The 25351-nt window shown below is 42.0% G+C and overlaps 1 protein-coding gene across 1 annotated transcript in view; it reads left to right on the top strand.

Moving 5' to 3' along the window:
* LOC125898717 (FRAS1-related extracellular matrix protein 2-like) overlaps nucleotides 1-25351 on the top strand; it is a 77141-nt gene that overhangs the window by 14699 nt on the left and 37091 nt on the right. Inside the window, exon 3 of the mRNA XM_049592598.1 lies at nucleotides 11493-11639. Coding sequence (XP_049448555.1) covers nucleotides 11493-11639 — 147 coding nt within the window. The remainder of the gene's footprint in view (nucleotides 1-11492; nucleotides 11640-25351) is intronic.

Below are 25351 nucleotides of genomic sequence, written 5' to 3'. Positions count from 1 at the left end.
CTTTTTCTGTCTGCATTCAGGAATTTACTGTCACTCACTTCTCCAAGGGGCCAAACTCTCCTATCTTTATCCTCTTCATCTCTCCCTTCTCACACTGTCAGTCTTAGATCTTGTTGGATGTGTTTTATTCATTTTCCATTCTTTTACACCGCTCAGCACCCATGTTCATTATATATTTCATTCTTTAGTGTTATTTTTGTCTGTCTCGCCGTCTATCAATGTCCTCTTTTTCTTCTCGAGGTACAGTCTTAATATTTTGCCCTCCTGTCTCACTGAGTTTAATCTCAAAGCACGCTGCGGTTTATTGTGCCGACTGTCGACTCTGTCTCAGGCATCAGGATTCGGTTTTACTGTCACACCCTCGCTGTCTTTTCCTGCTGTCTGCACCCGCCTGCCGTGTTTGTCTGTCAGTGCCGGCGCTGATGGATCTCTCTGTTGTAGGCTTACAGCACATTCTGCAGTTGTGAATGTCGCTCGCGATGATCTGCATCTCATTAGAGCGCTGAGATGAGAGTGTGAGACTTGTTGAGGAGATTTTTCATCATGTTAATGATCTTTGATTCTGTATCTCCTCTGTGCTTGACAGCCGACGCTTGACATGTAAACACACAAGCATGACCAAACACCCTCTAATCTTAAGAATAAACAAAACAAAAAAAAAAGGATCTTTTAAACATTTGTTTTGCTACTGAAATGTTCTGATTTACATTTTTGGCTATAAGAACGCATTGCTCCCAATTATCCGCATTCTTTTTCTCATCTTTAGCACTTTTTTAAATCTAATTTTCACCCTGTCCTTCCTCTTCCTTATACGGCGCGTGATTTTCTCTATACAAACAGTAGGAAAGTTACAATTCAGCTCACATAAAATCTCTTTACGGCCTTTGTAAGTCATCCTCATTGTCTTTCTTTCCTGCCATATCATTTTTAATCTATCTTAATAGACCTCTAATTTATATCTGAGTCATGTGACCATAACAATGTAAAGTGATGCATTTTTCTGTTCATGTTGCAGTAGAAAAATACACAATGCTACGGAGCTGTTGTGAACTCTGCCTTCTTTTTTGTATTTTGAAACCCTCTCTAATAAAAACCATATATCTCAAAGTAAACACTTAGAAAGCCACTGATGTAAAAAGGAACATTTTCTGGCAAAGTAAAATTTGGTTTTAAGGAGTTGGAGGGGATAAAGCAGGGAAATGAGAGCAGAGGGAGAAAATAAGGGGGAAGCAGTAACCAGAGATTTCAGTAGCTAGTTTATCATCTCCGTGCTTAGACACAGTTTGCTCTCAGGAGTGCCAGTAACCATCCTGAGATACATTAAACTCATCCCTCTGTTAAATATTATATTGGTGGCATGGGGAGACTTGTGCTGAAGCTGGAGCGATAGGCGTGCTGGAGTTGTGCCTCTGTGATGAGCACGAAAAAAATCCTGCAGAACAAGTGCTTTTAGGAGTTATCATTCATCTGACAGACAGCACACACACACACAGACGTACAGGCGTTTACAGGCGTGTGTGTGTGTGTGTGTGTGTGTGTGTGCGCACGCATGCACAACTGCAGACGCACACATACACCTCAAGGAAGCATCCATTTCTTTGTCCCCGAGCCTTTTCCCTTTAAGCTACGCCCAGGGTCGTATACGGCTGTCTTTGTAGACATCAGTGAAAAACCTCACGGTTATTAAGTGTATCACAAGAACTTCAAAGGGATGAGGATTCTCTTCCCCAGATGTCAGTTTCTCATGGTTTCATGTGCAGGGTCGCTTAAGGTGTTTCAGCAGCACAGTCATGCCTGATGGCTATTGAATTTAGGGAGGAAACATTATTCTGTTGCATGCAACTTTTATCTCTTAAGGTGGCGGGGGGGGGGGGGTTATGTACGTGCCCTTCACTTCCTGTGTTGCCTAAAGGCACACACACACATGCACAATTACATACACAGTGTATAATACTCCTACACCACAGTTGTCCTTCCATTTGGTTTGGTTTGACGCCCTGTGAAGTGATTGATCAAACGCAGTGGCTAGTGGAAGTAATTACCTACATACATGTAAAGCGGCAGTCCAGACAGTCAAAATGCACTTGATCCTGGTAAATTAACAACAAAGAGAGCTCACACACATTGGTTTAAACTCGCCCTCGAGTTGAGCAGCATTTTAAATACTTGTGTTTGCCCAGGGCCACGAGTTCCTGGTCAGCCTACTGATATCTCACCACACCTCAGGAGGTTTCCGCTATCATGCTGAATGCCTTGGGCAAAGTGTAAATGTAGTGGGATACACACATGAAATACGCACACACACACGCAGACACTAATGGCTGCTAAAAGACCTGTAAAATGGCCTGATTTCAGTCTGATATATGCACGGACACACCCACACACACACACACACACACACACACACACACACACACACACATGCTCCTTGTAGAAGAAACAGCTGAGTGCAGAACCCATCACAAACTTTATGATCCTCTTTGCCACTAGTTGCACACATGCCAAGCCTTCCAACGTTTGTACAGTGACTGCCACACATCTGTCAGGATAAACTAAAAGGTATTGAAACATCCTGAGGGGGAGTGAGATATTTGTATTTTTCTCAACCATCACAATTTATGTAGAGAGGTACTCCTGTCAGATGGATGGTGCGTGGGCTCCTATTACTACAAGAATACTGCTGCTAGTCTATTTTAGCAGAGTGTCACAGCGCTTCACATGCTACATGCTTTGTAAAAAGGAACTCGTTGCCAACTGAATAAATAGCAGATTTAGCGATTACTCCCTAGTCCAATGTTTCTCAAAAGTTTTCCATGGTGAGAGAGAGATCATCGGGTTTGTTGGTTGCCAGTTGCACTGGGAGTTGGGGACTTGTATACAAAGAAGTACAGAAGGCAGATGGAGACGTAACAGTGAAGGAAGGGCCACACCGCCAGCAGCAGAATAAATGTACTGAGCAGCAGACGGCATCGCCTCGCTGTGAAACATTTCCTTTGATTTGGGGTGTGAAGTCTCAGGCATGCACACACATACACAGACAGTTGAAACTCAAGAAAGTGAAGACAGCCCTGATTTTTTAGGACTGAAGCGAAGCCTTTAATCTCTCATTTGTTTTCGATCAAAAAATAAAGTCAGATAAAAAAAAAAAACTACACTAAATGTCATTTTAACAGCGTCGGCTGTGACGGTACATGCTCCAGCAGTCTCTTTTATCAAAAACACTACAGTCCACCACAAAGAGAGGTGACCTCATACAGAATAGGCATTCTCTCTTCATATTTCACTACCACACACACTTCACTACCACACATACACACACACACACACACACACACACATTTACACTTGCTTCACACATCCCCAAAACCTGTGAATGATAGTTCCACCTTTAAGTGTGTGTACTCCACATAAATGGGAGTTATGTTTATTAGACAACTGTGAGTCTCTGTTGGAAAAGAATTTGAAAAAAGCATCTGACCTGAAGATTTAATGTGGCAATTTTGAAATTGCGGTCGCTGTCAGGTTGCAGAATGAGTGCTCTATCCATATTTGCTGTGTGCAATGGGTGGCTATTGACAGACTGTATAATGTATTTATCGCCTGAAGATTTCAGTCCTATTTCTTTATCATGCCAAGAAGGAAAATAATTGTGTGGCTGTGCAATATGTTTGAAGTTGATGCTATTAAAAGGAACACTATGCAGGATTTTTATGATACAAAGTAATCCCTCTCAGTCCTCACTTATGACCCACTAGAAGTGTGCGGTGGTGCATTTATCTGCAGAGACTCTGCCCTCTGCCTGTATTTTCTTATTATTCCTCTGTTCCGGAGATAGCCTTGGCTGGAGACATTAAGTTTTCAGGTTTGGCAAAAACGTCCACTTTGACTCAGCGATGAACAAATTTAATTTTGGTGGTCAAACATCAAAGGTCAAGGTCACTGTGGCCTCATTTGTCTCATTCTCATTAATGCTGTTTCCAAGAAACCCTTGAGGGAATTTCTTCATATTTGGCATAAACGTCCACTTGGACTTTTGTTGTTGTTGTTGTGGTTGGGCCATTCCTGGGCACAGTGCATGGGTAAGGTTGGGACTGTATGAAAAGGTAACAATCAGGTGTCAGACTGTAAGTAGTATGCATCCAAGAGAAAGCCAAGGAAATCGCAGACAAATGTCTGGGGAATCTGGGGTTGGCTTTCAATTTCACTTTTGCTGGAGTAGCAGCAGAACAGACTATTAACAGCGTACCATTCAGTTCAGTACAGTTCAGTTCAGTTCAGTGCATCCATCCATTTTCGTAACCGTGTATCCTCTTGAGGGTCGCGGGGGGGCTGGAGCTTATTCCAGCGGACACTGGGCGAGAGGCAGGGTACACCTTGGATAGGCTGCCAGACTATCACACTCATATTCAATTTAGAGTCACAAATTAACCACCATAGACATCTTTGGGCTGTGGGAGGATTCCGGAGAACCCTGAGATAACCCACGCTGACACGGGGGAACATGCAAACTCCGCACAGAAGGGCTCCCTCCTGGGATCGACCCAGAAACCCTCTTGCTATGAGGCGACAGTGCTAACCACCACACCACCGTGCCGCCCCATTTCAGTTCAGTTCAGTTCAGTTCAATTCAGTTGAGTTCAGTTCAATTCAGTAGAACTTAACTTATCCAGAAGTAAATTCTTGTGCTAGAGAATGCTTCAAACTACAGTTACACTAAGTACAGTAACCACAATCCAACGTCCACACCCAGTAACAACCAGAACACCCATTGGGTTCCCCGGTCAGGGTCACTCACTGGGCCCAGTTTTAGAACAATAGAGTATTAAATATCTGGCAAAATATACAAGATAGAAGTGTTCTTAAGAAGCAGAAGCAAAACCAGTGCCTAATAGAGTTCAAGAGTTACCAAAAATGAACCACAATGGTGGAAAAAAACAGACGTGATAATCAATGTTATATCAAATATGATATGCAATTAGAAGTAGGATTGCACAAGATTGACAAAATGATATTGGACTAGACAAGTGATCATGATATTGAAGAATACTATTGCATACAACAACCTACAAAATAGCAGAGCTACAAATACCAGTAAAGTGGTCATAATAGTGATGAGGTTGGTTGGTGTTATAATGGTAGTTTCTGCTACATGCCAAGAAAAGCCTAGTTCTTGCTTGGCTGTTATACGGTATGAGAATCATTATCTGTAACACATTTTTTTGTGTAAACTCTGTCTTGTCCGTTTGCTCACAAACTGTCTCGTGTCAGTTCAAGGGGCACCCAAATGCAGACTAACAGGCTAGTTGAGGTTAACGAAAAGCGAGCTTTAACACAGCCCATGAAAAACATCCAGGTACAGCAGGTTACTGAAAGTCCAAATGAAAGCAGAAAAAAAAAACTAAACTGAAAACCAACTCAGAAAAATACGATGAACTCAGGCAGGATACGGAGCATGGACAACATCAAGAACACACGGACGAGTACAGGATGAACACAGGCAAGAATATAGAAATGCCCACAGACGAACTAACAAAGAACAAAGGGAAACACACAGGTATATATACACAGAAAACCAATCACAAGAACGAGACACAGCTGAGGGGTATTCCAGGTAGGAGGTTCAACAAACTGTCTGAGTCTAATCCTGAACTGACTTACCCTGAGCTGGGAAACTCTGAGTATCCGGTTCCAGAACAGTTGATTTGAATTAGTTCAATCAACTCTGAGCAGGTACACCTTGAGTTAAACAAGTGCACAACCACAATAAAAAGCCATCATCAGAGGAGCCCCGATACCTCAATTCACCGTGACAACCGGAGAGAAAAAGCGATCAACAACACCGCTAAAGCTGCCAAGGAGAGAGAGGCAGCATATGAAATTTAGCAAGCAGGATCCTCTTTGACAGGATGCTGCCTTAGTGGATAGAGCAGGCGTCACATATATGTGGCCTTTGCTGCAGCGGCCTGGGTTTGACTCCAGCCTGTGGCACCTTGCTGCATGTCACTCCCTTTGTCTCTCTCCCCCCTTCACGCTTAAAACTGTCCTGTCAATTTAAGGCAAAATGCCCCCCCAAAAATATTAAAAAAGAAGCCTTGTTAATTTCAGCAGCTATTTTAAACACATATAGATGATTGATGACTTATTTGAAATTTGAATCCTTTATAAACTATCATGCCCAATAAGTGTACCTTATTGGGCAATGTACCTTTCTTTAGTTTTATTCATATTTGATTTATCAAACAAAGTAGCTTAAATTCATTCAGTGGCTATGTCATTATGTACTGTAGGCCACTAATATCATATAAAAAGCTACCGTTCAAAAAAAACCAAACAGCGCGATGCACAACATTTGCTCTGATGAGAGTGCACGTCTGTGGTGTGTCAGATTTGATATGTGTGGCCGGTAAATGATTGAGCCTAATGGAAAAACGGTACAGTTCAACAGATATTCATTGGTGAATGACAGCACATCTAAACGGGGTCTGAAGATCCTCTCCCAGCGTCAGGCATTTTGAATTAATTCTGCCTCGATATCGATCAGGTTTCCTACATACAGACAACCCATGTCTGTCTGCCAGCTTGCTTCAGGCTCGGCAGTAGGGAAGAGACAGGGTGAACTCAGGGTTTCTTAAAGAAAACCTGCCAGCAAGCTTAGGTTCACAGAGTGATTGTGGTGATTGACTCAGAGTTTGACTTATCTCTCTTTCTGGAACTGAAAACCCAGAGTTTCCCTCATTTCAGGGTTAACATACTCAGAGTTTTCACTAAGGCCTAGTCCACACGAGCACGGGTATTTTTAAAACCAAACTTTTTTGGCCTCCAGTTTTAAAAAATCTGCATCCATACGAGCGGTGTAATAAAAATACCTCCGTCCACATGACACCGCAAATTCCACTATCAAGCAATGCAATACACATGCCAAAGCAGTAGGTGGCAATTTAACTCCTAACTGTAAGGCCATTGTAGCCAATCAGAAGGCAGTAAAACGTCATTACCGGAAAAACAACAACAAGTGTACTATTATGCAGCAGGAGCAGTCTCCGTAATAGCACACTCTTGCGCCTCTGTTGCTGGATGTGGTCGAGTAGCATTAGTTGTACGATACAGCCACAAAGTGCTGATATGCTGCTAAATAGCAGCAGTATTTTGTTTAGGTCCATCCTCAATCGTCTCTCGCACACGGGTAATAACACAGCTGTTTTCTGTTTACGTCGCACACTGTGACATCATACAATGGAGACAAGACAGAATAACTGTGGTTATCCTGTCCACACATGACTGCTGACACCGGACTTTTCCAAAAAGTTCACCCTGGACTCCGGTTACAAATACGTCCGGTTACAGGGGCCCAAAACTGCGGTTACATGTGGATGAAAGGCCAACCGTGAGCAAAGAGTCATGGTTTTATAAATACCTGCGTTGGTGTGGACAGCCCCTCAGAGTTTTCACTAAACCCGCTTTCTGGAATATCCCTCTGGAGTAGGAGGACATGGGCAAAAGGAGGGAACTGGAGACTGGCTATCAGCAAGGGTGGAGCAAACAAGACTAATACAGAAAAGATGTGAAGGGAAGACTCTGGGAACAGGGAAGGACTAACGAGACAGGTGTGACAGAAAACAGGCGGGAAAGCACACAAAGACAGGAAGTAAAACTAGACACAGCACATGAGGAGAGAATCTACAAAATAAAACAGGAAGTCCGTAATATAAACCCAGGATCATGACACAAACTGATTCACCCAGATCAGTTTGTCTCAAATCTTTACATGACTTTTGCTCAAGTCAGAATCACATCAGACTCTTATTTACAAAGCCAAAAGTTTAGCTCCACTTTGGCTTTAACACTCACGTCTCTTGACTTCATAGCCACAAGTAGGTCAGTAGCACTTGCTTTGATGTGCTTTTGAGCAAATGATTGTACCTTCACGTACAGTTTCTGCTTGGGGTCAAGGATATACATAGTATCTCTGGAAAGAAAAGGTTTGATTGAGAAAATCTGTGAGGCTTACCGCGGTAGGAGAGCTTGCTCTGATTCTCTTTGTACAAAAATAACTTTTATTTAACAGCAAATAGAGGTGCCACTTTCTCCGTTTTGTTTTTAGAAGCCTGCAGTGCATTTTGTTTGATCTGTAATTGTACTGCAGCATTTAATTTGTCTCTGTTAGAGCTAAAACTTTCAAAAAAAGTAGTAGTAATAATAAATGAGATTGAATAAATGTCAAAATGCCTTCATGCAGCATGCAAGCAGCAACATTAGCATTCACTTAGAGTTGCTTTTCTGGTCACCTGAGGAATATTCCAATACTCACTTCCCTTATTGCTCTCGTTAGGTCTCCACTAACTTCTGGGAAATATATATATATATATTGCTCCTTGGCAAGTGACGTAAATGAGAGCATTAAGACTGAGTCATGAGGTGAGTTTTGGGTCAAACACCAAAACAATGAGCTAATAGAGACAAAAAATCGAAGCTTGCTTGACTGCATTGTTCAGACTTTACCGACTCAACTCTGTATCTTAGACAGGAGTTGAGTGTCTACTCTTTCAGACCATGTGGACCCTAACAAGATATAATGGTGTGGATGACATGTGGCATCCTCATGTTCACTCACAGCACTGAACATATATGGTGACAAGCCCATTTATGACTATAAAATGGTCTCTTCTGCTGACAGTGATTATTCTGTAAAGTAGATCCTACATCACAAGGCAGCATCAAACTGAAGCATCAAAGTTTTTCTCTGCAGATTTCTCCGAGTGCCCTGATCCTTGAAATTTTCTGTGCAGAAACTATGATCCCTAATTGGTTCAAAACAACCCTTATGGTGAGTTTTTTGTTAGGAAAGCCTTTGAAAGGGGGTGTAAAGTGAATTTAGCTCTATTGAGGATGATTTCAAAGCTGCTTTTTTGTACGGTCAGCACATGTGAGAGGTCTTTTATCCCTTCCGAAAGGCTGGAGGAATGAGACAATCTGAAGCCCTCTGACTCAGATCCCTATTGGCTGCGCACAGCTCTTCACCTTCAGTGGGAGGTCACACAGAAGGACTGGAACACACACACAAACACAAACACAAACGCACTAAGATCTTAGGCAGCTTATGCTGCATTTACTATCAGGCAGCTGGGATGAAAGTGAAGGTTGCAGTGAAGTTGGGACTAGAAAGTTGTGTGTGTTTGCGTGGGTGTGTGTGTGTGATTTTGTATTTGCGACCGCTAAGTGAGCCTGAACTTGGCCCACAGGCTTTTTGGAGGATACATGAGCTCTGATTATATTAGCTGTGTCCTCACCTCAGCATGTTGTTGCAGTGTCTGCCAAGCCAGAAAGTGTTGAACTTTTCACCTCTGCTGCGTTTTAGCACCACGTCGGCATACTATGTTAGAGATATAATCCAACAGAGAGCTGAACCTGTATATGCACTTAGTTGCGCAGGGTATCATCTCCATGCTTTATGGTTCTATTTATGATATCTTATTGATTGGGATACAGAAATACTCTTGTTTTATTTGTTATCAGCGAGTCAGAGTGCAGGATAAGTAACAGAGTAGCACCACCTTTTTTGCACGATGAGGTTTGAGTAACTATGCTGCCCTGCTTTCTTTATGACCTCTACAGTGATGGAGGTGACGCGCTGGACTGCGTGTGCTTTTAACAGCCTTACTGCTCCAGCATTTAAGAGGCATAAATTACTTGAAAGAACAAACAGCTTTGAAATTGTCCTCAATAGAGCCAAATGAGATTTCCTTTCCGACAGCCTACACTTTACGTTTACGCAAACAGTCCTCCACCTCTGCATTTCCTTTTGCCAGTAAAACACACACACACACTTAGGCATTTAGTTTAGCACTCACAGGAATACCTTGCATACTTATTCATTGTTTAAAGCACACAAAAGCAGAGAAAAAAAAAGAAAACCTTCCCACCTCCACTTCTTTTATTCAAGTTTTACAATGCTATCTCATTATTTCCTTTCATTATCGCAGAACTCAATCCCTTTCCCTTGCAGGTGGGTAAATTAGCTACACAAAGCAGCATCCTTCCTGTCTGCTTGTTGAAGTGGCAGCTATTGAGTAGTTCTATTAGCCTAGCACTAATATGACCATTTACTCTGCACACTAATCCATAACAACGCAGATTGGCTGGCATGCTTCAAATCCCCAGGATGATGTGCACTAGCGGGAAGAAAACACTGTTTAACAAGTTGAAATTCTCAATTTAATTATAGAGTGCATGAAAAGACTGTTGGATAGAGAAAGGTACAAAATTGTGTAGTTTCATTTTTTATGAATCTGTAAATATTCTGCAGCAGATGTGTTGTGAACATTTGGACTGCGCATTGAATATAATTAAAACACTTCTTCTTCATTACAGTTTTATGGTAATTGCCCCCTTGGGTCACAGAATTTCCCCCTCATAGTTTTCTTTCCAGTTTTTACAGAATATTGAACTCAGCATCTGGTTGTTAAATAGGCACAGACACACCCCAACACATACTGTATTTCCACAGTGACAGTGTGTTCACACTTCCAAAGGGTTATGTAACAGAGCTGTATGCGACACTCAGAGCATATCTGTGATTGAGAGTCTGAGCTAGGATTGTCTGCACATGACTTTCAACATGGAGGTGGCAGAGCCGGTGGCTAGCAGCTATCAGTGCATACAGTGCAGACAGTGCTAACAGTGGCAACGGTGCTGACAGAACTAACAGTGTTAACGTGGAGGTGAACCAGAGGGTGAGCGTTACACTTCCATGATGCCGGACAGTGTTATAACTGCCAAATGAGCGCGGTACAGAGCGGCAACAATTAACTAACAAACGGAACACACACAGGGACTCATGCACTCACATGCACACGTGGCCTGACCGTCTACCACAACAACAAACAGAGAAGCTTGGATCACAACACACACAGAGGGAGTGTGATTGTTTGCTGCTATAGAGTGTCCCAGGAATGGGTCATAAAACCTGGAAATGAGTTAGCATTTTAGCACTAGGGTTTCCCTCGTCTCAAATTCAATGGGTTTTTCTGAATGAGTTTTTGGTTGAAACAAGGTCCAAGGTCAAGGTGGCTTGTTGTAGTGGTGACATTAAATCATGTGACCGTAGTGTTGCTTATTTATAGCCTAACATTTTTACTTCTGGCGATTGCATTTAGGTTTCAATAATCATAAAGTTGTGTTAATTTATGAAGATTATTTTTCTGAACAAAATGGGTAAGCATCATAAATGTTTGTTAGCCGTTGAGCTTATTTTCTGCAGTAATCCAAAATGCAATGGAAAATTCCATGGGCTTTTTGACGAGGGAACCAATACAATGGTAACTTAAGAAAAACGTCAATCCTGGAGCACTCTATTAATGCTCTGAGTGTTGCACACTTTTTTTTAAAGCAACAAATTTGGCCATTCAAGTAAGTATGAGGGACTTTATTTTCATGAAACAAAAAATTGTTCACAATCAGGACTGACAAAATATGTTCTCATATATTTTGTCCAGGTGGGAACAAGCTCAAAGGACAGCAGTTCCGTCTGGACTGGTCCTGGATCTCTCTGGAGAAAGAGTACTACGTGGTGGACGAGGAGGACAAGTTCCTGGAAGTAGTGCTCAGGCGGAGAGGATACCTGGGAGAGACTTCTTTCATCAGTAAGTCTTTTTGCTCTCAGTCTGTCTTACTTTCTTATCCAAGAAGACATCCAAGAGGCTTTGTGTTTGTAGCCGTGCTAGCAGGTTGCCTCTAGTGATCTGTCAGCTGGTCGATTAGTGCACCACTTTGGTCTAGACTGAAATATCACAAATAACAACTGCTGAGTTCACTCCAATAACATTTGGTGCAGACATTCATGGTCCCCGGACAATAAATCCCAAATACTTTGGTGATCCCCTGACATTAACTCTAGCGCCACCATGAGGCTGACATTTTTTGGGTCTAAGTGAGATTTCTCAACAATAAACAATATAACTTTGATGATGACCTGACTTTTCGTCTAACGGTATCATCACGTCAAAATTTAAATTGGTCTAATTATTAAACTGCTGCCATTCCCATCAACCTCAGCTGTACTTTGTCATTTGTACTAATTTGCAAATGTTAGCGTGCTAACACACTAAACAAAAATAGTAAACATAGTAAACTTACAACTGCTAAACATATTAGCATAGCATATTAGCATCTTCATTGCATGTTAGCATGCTGACATTTAAATGTAGCCCAAAGCAGCACTGTTTGAGTACAGTCTGGTAGGCTCTGAGTCTTGCTTTAAACTGACAGTCTCTACTGTTTCCTTTTCTATAGCATTCATTGAAAAGTTCATTACCTACTGTTAAAGGGGTAGGTCAGAGTTTTTGAAGTGCGGTTGTATTAGATACTTAACAAGGAAAGGGCTGTTGGATGATGAAAAAGTGGTGAAAATATTCTCACTGTAGCGTCCACTTGGACTGACAATTGTTGCTAAACCCCCATCCACAGCAGTACATTGCGGAGCATCCGTGATGGTACTCCTGTCTGCTTCTCCAAACTGGGAGCATACCAATTGACATCTACTGTAGGTAATACACTGACTGTAGATGAGTACATCATACAACCCCAATTTAAAAAAAAAAAATCTAAACTAACCCTTTAATATTAAGTTTTTGGCTTTAAGTTTCTCTTTCTGTGTGTAATAGACATAAGAGAAAAAGCGCACAGAAAAACATCAAAGTGTTAATGGAATCCAGGAAATAACACACAACCAGGATCTTATTTGTCTACTTTTTTGCCTGCATGATGATGGGTAGTGTGCCCAATTTTGTCATTTGCTTGACTTCAGAGCTTTATGTACCTATAATTCACCTAGAGTGCTGCTCTCCACAACACATACAGACCAAACACAATCTCCAACAGTTGAAGGGGAAAAAGCAATTGCAACATTTCCTTTCAACACAGACTGTAACCAGATTTATCCTCAAAGCCAAAGTAATTTTGTTTGGCCTTGAGCCATTTTGAAGTTTAAGAAAAGAGTTTTTTGTTATGAGTTTGAGGAGGCTAGATGAGATAGCTGCAAGGTCAGTGTGGTGCCCTGGATGTAACTATTTTTTTTAACCAGCCCATACAGGAAAATGATGTAAAAAAAAAAGTCACTTTGCTACCAGTCTGCTTGTGTAGCAACATGCAATTTTCCTTGATCTTCAAAGTTCAGCTTTATTTGTCCCAGTTGGGCAAGTGGTTTGTCACAGTGGGAACAAGACATAGGCATCAAAAGGAGTACTTGTCAAAATGCAATAAAAATGCATTGCATTGAGCATGTGGATACAACAAAGTCCAAAAAAGAAAACTCTGCGAGCATAAATACTGGTAAGCTTACCAAGATTAGATCAGGTAATTGATCAAATAACATCACTGATATCATTAGTGTCACAATTAGCAGCATTGTCACCCCATCATCTCCTCGTTTCCACGCAAAGCAAAGCTGTAGATATGACTGATTGGTGATCTGTTTCTATCTCATTGGCTTAGAGGTTCCTAATGGCTCTGACACACCAAGCTGACACTCAGCTGTTCAGCAGTGTATGGGAAATGCCGCCTTGCAGTTTGACTGGCACTGCTGTCTCCCAAAGTGCCCGTTTGCGGTTGGCCAGTTTCTCTTGTCCCAGTGTTATTTGGAGTAGAAAAAATTGATCACTTACATTACATTCTCTCATGCACACCAGCTCGTCGTTGGTTGAGGTCTTCACAGCTGCGTTTTGCAGTGTGTAGCGCAAATTATGACAATAGACGGGAGCTGAGGCGAGCTGATGCGTCAGTCGGTCTTTGTCAAGCTGTGTTATGTATGTGGGTTTGATGCGTCAGGGCCTCAAACTGCAGTGTAAAAGGAAGAGTAGGGAAGAGGCTAAGATGACATTATAGGAATGCTTCACCCAAGGAATGATCACTTTTAGATCAATTACTCATTCTGTGCTTTGCAGAAATTGTGAAGAAAACTGTTTCTCTGGTATGTCTTAATGGTGAACAAAGGATCCAAAAATGGAGGAAACTCTTGAGGAACTGACCTTTCGCTAAGCCCCGCCCCTTTGTGATGGTCCAACAAGCTGTCAGAGTAAGCATGGAGCCCACACTGTAACTAACTGCACTCCCTGAAGAAATAATATCATATTTTTGGAAACATGAAACAGTGACTCCAGAGAGAAGCAGACAGAGGGGTCTACAGACTGTGTTTGAAGGATATATCCAGGATGTCAAACTGACTCAGCAGCAACAACAGGTTAAAAAGACAAAGATAGTTAGAAGCTAAAGCCGAACTATAGGCTACAGATCACAGTGTAAAAGTGAACCACCACATCACTGCTGATCGCCACACAAGACAATGAATATAAAGGGAAACTTTGCTGATATTGAACCAGCTATGTGGCATCGTAGTGTGTGCAGATGAATGGTGTTTGGCTCCACCCTTGTGCCGTTGCCAGCACCTGGACCTCTGCCATTGGACAGGCAGGGATCATCTGCACATAATGCGATGACACACAGCTGGTTGAATAACAGCAAGTTTCCCTGCTTTCCTTCACTGGTTCCTGTACAGCAGGGTTGGTCTTTGTTTCACTGTTATAATCATTAAAAAGCAAAAGCAGCATGTGTATACATTTGTGCCCCAGGCACAACATTTAGCTCCAAATCCACAAAACCAGCCTGAAAATGAAGGAAATCTGAAACAACTGCATTAGAGTCAATGGAGCACTAGTCTCTATAAACAGACTCTACATTCAGTGAATGAAGAACCCTGGTTTCCGGTTTTAGGCTACGGTTTTGTAGTCCGCTTGATATTGACCAATCACGTTTGAGCCGGCTGCAGTTGTTGCCAGGTTACACGGTCTGTGCGGTGAACTAACGAGGCGGAACATAATTGGCTTCACTGCAAACTCTAAATCCATCGCAATGGTTCAGCATATTTACTTACATATAAACGGAAGCGGAAATTCGCCTCCTCCGCCAAAATCAAAATCGGGGGTCTGCCCCCATCGGCTGTATCGTCGTCTGCCGGAAGTCAGACGCAGAATACAGCCGATGGGTTCCGAGAATGATGGAGCACAGCTGTGTTGTTGTCGGACCCTGGTCTGAGCCCGGGCGCAGGACTTAACGAAGGGTCAAATGAAGTAAATGGCGGGCCACGTATTAGTAAGAAACACAATCTCCCTTTACTTTAACTCATCAAAAATTTTCTCAATTTTTTGCATCCTCCGTTCACCATGGAGGCATGTGAGAAAACAAACTTTTCTTCATGAATGAAACATAATAAGTGGTGTCAAGTATTCCTTCACGATCACACCAATACCAAATACAAATACTTAAGTGTTCTGTTGACATCATGAAACCTGCTCATCAATCTGTTCTTGGGAAAATTAGTCAGTTTTCTGAGAAGAAAAAAGCCATTGTGACATTTTTTCCAAATTAGACCTGTTTTGCCCTTAAACTTTTGCTTTTCATCCATCACAGGTAGTTTTTCCATCTGCCTTAGGTATCGAATGAATGACTACTCCTGCATGAAACATTTCACATAAATGCCAAGTGACTAACAATAATTGTGAATCATCTGCAAACTTAAAAATAAAAATGAGCATCATGCCGGCTGCAGCACTCATCGCTGTACAAAAGTAGGCAGGGAACACACTGCTGGCTCTGTATTACTCAAATCTCAAATCCAGCCAGCTACACAAACATCAATGCCAGAGTTTTTAATAAGCTTTTTGACCAGCAGATGGAGGTGATTTTTTTGTTGAAAACAACAGCCCAGCACAGTTTTTGGGCTTGTGTCTGAGTGTTTGCGTGGATTTGAAGGTTAAAAGGGTGATGATGATGGTGATGATGTTGTCCCTGAACACTCCTCTCAGCCCAGACTTTGTCATGCTGCAGCTCGTTCGCTCTGGGAGAAGCAGCAGCTGTAAGCAGCTTTTACTCTCTCACACTTCTCATCATTATTCTGATCCCTTTTAATCGTTGGGTCAGGTGCTAGCATGACAGTGTAGCAGTTTATGTAAGCTTTAAGACTTATCTACCTGTACGCTGGTGTGTGTATGTGGGCGTGTGTGTGAACCTGTGTGTGTGTGATTCCTCTCTGGAAGGTTTTGAGTGTATCTCTTGGGCACACATGAAAGCTTGCGTTCTGACTCTCATCTCTTTGCACAGTTGATGTGTGAGCACCTGGTTATCTCCGACCACACACACAACACATTCACTTTCAAGACCTTCTTTTGAATGAGCAGCTAACATGGTACGTAGACACTGTGCTAAAATGCATCAGTGTGAAAGTGCTTTCCTCTTAGCTCGACGTAGTTACGACAGGTTGAGCTGACGCATTTTTATGCGTATGTGCACGGTGTGAAGGGAGATTAAAGACGAGGAACGCTACTTGTGTCCTTAAAAAAATATGTATCATACCCTACAGCACCGAACCAAAGTCACCCTGACAACGGTATTTTAAATAAAATTTGTATGTATGCTTGCATGAACTGTATGTATCTCTGTTTGTGTGTTTATAAGCCCGGTGTGGATCTGTTCAGGCACTGATGATGAAATACAGTCTAGTTTACGGCAACACAGAATGAAAAACAGAAAGTGATCGAAGTCTAATAACTTTCATAGATTTCAATTTGCTGGGCTGGTGAACAGAAGAATGGAGCGAATGAACCAATAACAGAGTGGGGACATACTCCAGGTGGACAAAATAGCAGGAACACCATACAACGCAATAAAGCCACGGTAATGGCACCATCGATTGATGTTTGGTGTCAGTTGAACTCATTATAGGGCTGCTTGTGTTGCTGTTAGGTAAATATCTCTTTAAGACTCGGCGTTGGTGAGGCTCTATTTGTGTTCCTCTTTGCTAAATTACTTTTCATGTGTTTAGCTCGAGTCTTAATGATTTTTGAGTTTTCTCCTCACCACAGTGTATCATTTTGCAGTCCGTGTGAAGGATACACTTGACTGGCCTCTTCAGAAGTTCTCTCATTGTGCCTTGATAACATTGATTGCCAGATAGCTATTAAAGGTGACATGTACTGCGGCTTGTTCTCAAGTTGCTTTGTGACTCTCGTTCCTTGTCCTCTGACTGTCATTGCCTTTGAAATTTGGATTCAGAGGGACAGACAAAAGAACAGAATCACATTTTGAGACAGGATATTAAGTTCTCAGAACAGAATCAAAGCTGCAAAGGAAACGTCAACGCTCTTTTAAAAATTCTTAATAAATCATTAACAGATAAACACCAGCTATTCTATGCAAAATTATCTTACTACTTACAAATATTTAAAATTGTCATAATACAATCACATTCATGTCACTACTATAAAATACGAAAAAAACAACAACGACAAAAAAAAAAACAATAACAATGTTGAAACAGCGCAGTTCAAAAGTATTACAACAGAGACACATTTTCCAGCACAGCACTGGATTTGAAATGAAACAATAACTATCAGGTCAAACTGTGAACTCCCAGCTTTATTAAGGCTTTTTGTACACCAACATTGGATCTTTGATTTCCTGCCTGAACCTGATAAAGCCCAATCCCGACCTGCTGGGTTTGTGCCAGGCTGGACCGGGCATAAATTGGGTCGTGTTTGTGAGATTGTGCCACATATGTCTTTTACCGCACTGAAAAGACTTTAGTTGACTTTAGCTTTTAATAAATGTTGCATTATTGAAAAACTTTTTTCTTTATTTATTTTTTTAACTGTGGAAATTTGTGTTTTTATTCAGGCCCAGGCCCAAAACCACTGCCATGGTAAGGGCTCCAGTCAGGCTTGGACAGAAGCTATGCGGGTTAATGTAGTAGGGTCAGGCCTGATTTTTGCAGCCTGATCATACCTCTAACCCACATCAGATGAACAGCATATGCACTCCAACCCTGTTTACAACCAATTTGTGGGGACAGAAAATTGTAGAACAATCACATACAGTATCTAGTTGCAAATCATTTGCTGTCAATGACTGTCTGAAGTCTACGGCACACAGATATCAGCAGGCATTTGGTATCTTGCTCGGTGATGCCCTGCCAGCTCTAAACTGCAGCCAGTTTCACTTCTTGCTTGTTTTGGAGGTTTAATCTCTTCACTTTGATCTACAGTATTGAAATGCATCATTAGTTTGATTGAGATCAAGTGTCTTATTTGGCCCGTTAAAACACAGTTTTACCATAAAACCTGCTTGTTTACCTTTAGTATATTTAGAATCTTGTCACAATGTTTGATAATTGGTTGATTAAATGAAAGAAAACAGTGAAAAATGCTCACCGCAATTTCCCAGAGCCCTAAAATGACAATCCGGTTGCTTGTTTGTTCCACCAGCAGTCTAAAATCCAAAGATATTCAATTTACAATCATATGAAACAGAGAAGATCAGCAAATCCTCAAACCAGAACCATCAGATGTTTGGCATTTTTACTTATAACGATTAATAAATTATCAAAATTGTAAATTATCAAAATGTTCTGTTGATTGACTAATTGAAAAATATAATGATTTTTTCAGCTCTACAGAGGGCTATGAGTCTGTTCAGCCAATATGGTAAAAAAAACACCCTAGAGGCTCAAGCTTGGACTTTAAAGGTCCAATGTGTTGGATTTAGTCAAATCTAGAAGTGAGGTTGTCGGTGAAGATTCTCAGTCATCCAGGTCATGGTAATCGTAAGTGCTAATATCGTAGGCAACTGGACTTGCTGACATTTCTTGAAGTCGTTTTGCGTCTCATCCAAGAAGCTTCTTCATTCTTTATTCATTCTACCAGTCATTTAGAACTGAAGAAGTTTCTTGGACGAGAGGCAAAACGTCTTCAAGAAACTCAAGCAAGTCCAGTTGCCTACGATATTAGCACTTACGAGTAGAAGTGAGGTTGCTGAACTTAGACTTCTCCAGTGTGCCCAGTGTGAAGAAGTATGGTGGCCGAAGCAAAAATACGAATGGCTTGTCTAGAGCCAGTGTTTGGTTTGTCTATTCTGGGCTAACCCCCCTAAAGCCTGATTTATGGTCCTGTGTTGAATCGACGACGTCGCTACGTCGTAGGGTATGGGGCTACGCAGAAGGCTTGCCGTAGCCCCCGGCGTAGCCTGACGTGCACCTCCCCAAAAATGTAACTGCACGTCGAGGCGACGCAGACCCAGCGCAGACCGGCAGGGCTGTGATTGGTTTGCTTGGTAGCAACGCATTTCCAGTTCCGTATTTCCAGATTGCACCATCCCCGCCATCTTTAAACATCTTCTGTTGTGATGTAGATGTTGCAGTATTAAGGCTCATTATATATATGCCATTATGCTCAATGTTCAATACGGATACGGCCGGAGCCGTCTGTCCATGCTCTGCGTTCATTTCTCTGTGACCGGAAAAGCCGGAAGCTAAACAAAGAATCAACTAGAGACGATGTCAACCACTCAGGAAAGGAATGCAGCCTCCTACCGCTCTGGCGGTGAATTGCACCGCGATGAAACGGAGTGATGGAGAAGTTCAGAAGAAGGATTCACGACGGTGTCACGGCAACAATGTAGCGACGTCGTTGAGTCAATGCAGGACCATAAATCAGGCTTAACCCTAACCCTGACCCTGCTAGCAACATGGCAGACCTCATAGAGGAGACCTGCTTGGTGTGTAGACATATATGGCTCATTCTAGGTTAACAAAAACACAACAGTCCAGGTGTTTATAAAGTAATGACAATGTAGTTAGGCAAATTACACACCATCTCAAAGCCGATGTGCTGAAGTTAAACCAAAACAATTATTTACATCAGCTTACCAATATTTTTCTCCCTCGATGTGCAAGTGTGTGTGTGTGTATGAGATATGCTAATGGAGGAAATGAGAGTGTAGTAGGATCAAAGCTCACAAGTAAACCAGAGCTTTAAATGAACAGATACTTCATGATGAAATGGAAAAAAAAAACCTGTACATATAAAAGGAAAAGGGAAACAAGAAAAAGCAAAAGAAAAATAAAAAGCCACACAGGATTTCCTGGCAAGGGTAGACACTCTACGTGCTGATAGATGGACAGATTACATTAGATTAGACAGGGAGTGTGTCAGGGATGGAAAATCGGGGCAAAAAACACCCTGCGATGTTGTCAGAAGTTTGCTGCTGTTGCAAGGGGCTAAGCTGATGAAAGCTGCTGTGGTGCCAGGCAACGGTGGAGGAGAGCTGTTACACATGCTCCATCACAACAGGACGTGCAGGTGGAGAGGATCAGTGAAGGAGGAAAGCAGAGATAAGATCAAGGTTCAAAGATGCCCCCTGCAAAGCAGAGCTCAGGCAGAACAGGGCTGGACAAGAGCACAGGGATCGGATTGGATTCCTCTACCACTGTTTTCAAGCGTACACCTCACTGTCTCGCTTCTTATGAGAGAGATGACTAAGATATCAACCTTCAGCTTAATTCTTCATGGGTGTTTGCCCTCTCCCTCACCTCCTGCGTCTTCTTCTAATTGAGTTCTATCGCTGTTTCCTGTCTCCTGTGACACTGTCCCACCGACTTGTCCACCCACTTAACCTTCTTTTCTTTTCATCGCTAATCTCTGCTCACCTCATCTCACCATGGAGAGCGTTTGGTCCTTTTGCACCTAACCTGCTTTTCCTCATCAAAGACACCATTTCTCTTCTTCCTCCTCCCTCGCCGCCTTATAGCCCTGGGTCTACGCCATAGGCTGTCTTATATTCTTCCTCCACCCACTCTCCCTTTGTCATTTGCCTTATATCTACCCTCCTCTCTCCTCTCTGTCTGGTGCTGTGCTCGTTCGCTGTCTGTTCCTGCTCTGTCTTCTCTTTTCCCACTTCCTTGTGTACATTTTGTATGTGGTTGTTGCTACCCATTGCATTGTACTTCAACTGGTTCTTCTCCATCTTTGCTTTTGTTATTTCACATCCTCTTGGTCTGTTCCCCTAAAGAAACCCTCCACTCTCAAAGTCCTCATCCTTGACACATCTTTTCTTTCCTGTCCTGTCCTTCCCTCTCTTCTTCCTATCTTCTTTGCTGTATGAGTAATATGAGGAACCCCATGGGGAAACAAGATGGAATTGAATTCTCATTCTTCTTTCTTTTTATTCCTCACATAAGTCAAAGCTCACTCCTTGAAGACAGTTTTTCCCCTCTGCTCTGCACTGTCCTTTTCTGGTCTGTCCTTGCTCCGAGAGAGAAATGAAGGATTGTTAACAAGGTGTACATTTCCCAGGTTAATCATCTCCTGTGGGGCGTGATGTATCCCAGCCTCATTATTGTTTCCAAGCAGGGTGGATGGAGTGACAATTTCATTTCACAAGGAGAGAATGGAGCATATTGCCCCCTCTGAACCTCTTTTCTACAGATTTCCTCAGCTGCCTGGATGAGAAGTGACCTTTATGGTATAATGAGCATGAAAGTACCTGCAATCATACATTTCATAATGAACTGTATAATTTACATTCAGCCAAACTTAGATTGTTGCGGTATTCGCTTTCAATTGTGAAACAAGCTACAATACCCAACAGAAGCAAGGAAAGTTTGCAGCTATAAACAGAAATTGTTTGTGTGTGAGTTTGTGTGTGTGTTGTAGAGACACACACACAAGGGACTGTCGCTCTGAGGAACAGCACTGTAGAGATCAAAAGCCCTCGGGTGGGTTTATCTCCACCTGCTGAGAAGAAACCCCAGTGCGACCCCAGGCAACGCGTGTCTCTTCCCTCCGGGGAGTCCAGCAATGGTGACTCAATGAGGCTCCACCCTTTTAAGATCAACACTCCCTCTCTCTTCTAGGCAGGTTTGCGTGTGTGTGTTTGTGTTATTTGATGTGGATCAACTGATCATCAGGATAGAAAGATGAAAAGGATAAGGTAGAAACCATCTGTTATGAGGACACTTTTTGAGTTGCCTATTATTGCCTTGGCTTCATTGTTAGTGGCGGAGTCTGGTCTTACAGGAATGCATTAACCCCCCCCCCCAGGTGACCATTCGTACATCAGTCACTCACATTGTGTTACATTGAAGAAAATGTAGTCTTTCTCAAATGCATCCGGTGAACGGAGAATCCAAAAGCAGAGAAAATTTTTGAGAAATTGATAGACGACCACATTTAACAACAGCAACTATATCAAAACATCCATTTGCAACAGCCTCCATCAGGTAATTTCTTTGTGTCATTGTGTGACTTTAGTCTTTTTAAGTTTAGTTTGGATCGCACAATAACAAAAACAAACTAACTGACTGAAGCAATGGTAGACCAGCAGCTCCAGTGTTCAACAAGATAAAATTTTTGTCAATGGAGCTTGGCTTTGAAGAGAGCATAGATAAGTTTCACTTTGTTTCCAGTTCCCCAGCGGACAGCGATGTCTGTTTAGGAAGTACTAAGCATATGACTGGATAAATGAAACTTGGATTACACTGCAAGAATTGCGTGAGAGTTTGTAAACAGATGTTTTGATGTGCTTTTCTTATTTGTTCTTGTTGAACTTCAGTTCATCAAGTTTTTTCCACCATTTTTGGATCTTCGTTCACTGTGGAGGCATGTGAGAAAAAAGTTTTCTTCACAAACTCTGTAACACTGGTTGAAGTTGGAGTAATTGATAAAAAAATGATCATTTGGAGGGCGAAGTATGACTTTAAAAGTGAATTCTTTCAGTCCACAGTTTGTTCTGTGCTGTAAACAGATACACTTGTTGCATTTCTTATGGAGTGGTGGCTCAAGACAAGTTTGCAGCTACGTTTGGTCAATACACATTTCGCACTGAATGAAATTCTGGCCTCTGCAGAGTCTGGATTTATATGTTGAAAGTTGAAATAATAAAGTTATTTTTTACATAATTGGACTATAAACAGCATGCTTGTGTTTCTGTAATAGTCTAGACCAGGGGTGTCAAATCTGTTTTAATTCAAGGGCCACACACGGAAAACCATTGCGTAATATCCTATAAATAACAAACACATCCAAAATTTCCCCCTTTTTTACATCTCAAAATTGCCAATCCATTTACAAAACAGGTGACAAGCACAAGTGTCACAGGACAAGGACAAGTGTCCTGTGTAGTCATCCTGACATCACCACACCAAGTTAAGTTCTGGCCCCCTAGTTGTAAGTTTGACACCCCTGGTCTAGACCCTAGGCTTGGGTGGCATCTATTTTTTCATACCCTCCTGAAATTTCACAAAGAAATACAGTATATGATGGTATTTGTGTGCGGTGCTACCTAAGTCCCCTCTGGGTTGGTCGACATAAACCCTTGATTCGCGAGTCAGGTGTAAAAATAAGCTGTTTTTCCCCCATGGTCTCTCTCTGCTGCTGCTGGCCATCTGTTCATCTAGTCCTGTAACATTATTCCCACCACTCGCCATCTCTTTCAGCTCACCTGGCTGTTCAACTGATAGAGGCTGACCTGGCACGTGATGTGCACGACATACAATACATCTTAAATGAGCGTCTGTATTTTTGATGGTATTGAAAATCATACTGTCAGGTTTTCTTAATACCCTACTATACTGTGATACCACCTACCATTAGAGTTTTTTTAAATTAAATTACAGATGCTAGTAACACCGGCCAAAGATGGCAGCATTTCTTCATTAGCAAAGCACTTGTCCACAGCAAGATATCTAAACAGTTTCATCACAAATTGACTTGAAATTTGTTGTCAGTAGTCATGGTCTTGATCTTTTTTTTCCCAGTGACTCTTGTGACCTTTTTTTTCATGCACCACAGGCAAGCAGAAATTTATATATCTGCAAGAGAAATGTCAGATTCAATGGCAGATTGCCATGAAATGTACTACTCACATTTATGCCTCCCAGATAATGTTTTTTTTTTTTTTTTTAACCTAGAAATTGCATGTTTGGCAAAACTCAGGTCAGGTGAGAGACGGGACTTGGGTTTAAGCTTAGTTGTGTACAGTATTGTTGGAATTTTGGTAATTCACACACACACACCAATGAAACAGCCATTAGGAGCAATTTGGGGGTTCAGTATCTTGCCCAAGAATACTTTGACATGCAGACTGGAGGAGCTGGGTATCACACCACCGATCTTCCGATTGGTGCACGACCCACAGCCCCCCCCCTTCTGATGAAGAATGCAGCCTTTTCATGATGAAGTGTTGTGAACATTTTTGATGTGCTTCAGAAAACTTGACCCAGGTTAAGTTGACAGGACCACTCAGCGAGTGAACCAGTGAACTGTGAGTTGTCCTGACTGAAACTCCATTAGTCATGTCTTGGATTTCCCAGAAAGACTTTCAGCTGTCCCTTGAGAAGTAGATTTTGCTATGTTGTGTTAGTGCAGCAGCAGTGAGCAATAAGAGCATCGTTAGCTTTTCCTGTTGAGAAAAGGCAAAGAAAGTTGAGAAAAGACAATGCCTTGCCAAAGAGAAGAGAATGAGGCTGTTATATTTAATGTGCTGCTGGCCACAGATGGAGTCAAATGTGAGAGAGTGCAGCCAGCGTTGCCTTATGTGGTGACCATCCGAGCAAAAACAAAACTTTTCTCTGCACTTGAAATTGGTCCAAAACAGTGAACCTAGAGAGATGTATTTGCTTCTCTATTGGTGTTTTAGTTTAACTCCACACCCATGTGCTGGATTTACTCAGCGGTACAATTGGTTGCTCCTGGCAAAACCAAAAATGAACCGAGAAATGCAAGGCCTAGCACCAGAAACCATTCATAACAATCGTGAAGCTCTCGGTCCTGTTTTTCCACACTATGTTGGGGGTTTGTGAATGAATATAATTGCTGAAGGTCCTCACAGGTACAGCAACATGAACGAATGTGTCTGTGTGAAAGTGTATTCCTGTGTGTATGATTATTTTCAGCTCAAATTTTGCATACAATACTCAGCGCTCAGATCTTACTGTGTGTATGATCTAATGTATCCGGTCTCATCTGCATGTGTTTGCCACCTTCTTTTTTTCTCGCTGTCTGAAAAAGGAAAACAAATCCTTTTTTATTTACAGGCACATGCATCAGCCTGGCATGGCTCTGCTCACCTTGTTCTCACGAGGCACTGCAAATGTAGACAATGGAATATGAACAGCGCATTTGCAAATGTAATACATTATTGTATGGCTTATGCCACCTGGGTTTGCTTGATGTGCGTTTGATGTGAAACCAAGTGGTACCAGTAAGCTCTGCTACTTTGAAGAAGGTGTATTGATGAGCATGAATGTTAGATGGATGGATTGTTGTAAAGTGGATTCATATGAAAGCCCCATTATAAGTGAAATAAGAGACATTTGAAGAGAAAAGGAGACACACGCACACACTCGCATGCTTTCCTAGCCCTTGGGAAACAATCGCGGTAGCTAATCCATCTCAGTAAGGTGGAATATGCTTATTTAAACGCTTCAGTCACAGATTCATTTCACACATTCCTGAGGCTCTGTAAGTGATCA

Source organism: Epinephelus fuscoguttatus, linkage group LG12 (assembly GCF_011397635.1).
Source record: "Epinephelus fuscoguttatus linkage group LG12, E.fuscoguttatus.final_Chr_v1".
In the NCBI taxonomy this organism is placed as follows: domain Eukaryota; kingdom Metazoa; phylum Chordata; class Actinopteri; order Perciformes; family Serranidae; genus Epinephelus; species Epinephelus fuscoguttatus.
The sequence above is the reverse complement of the archived record's forward strand: the minus strand, read 5'-3'. Positions and strand labels throughout refer to the sequence as shown.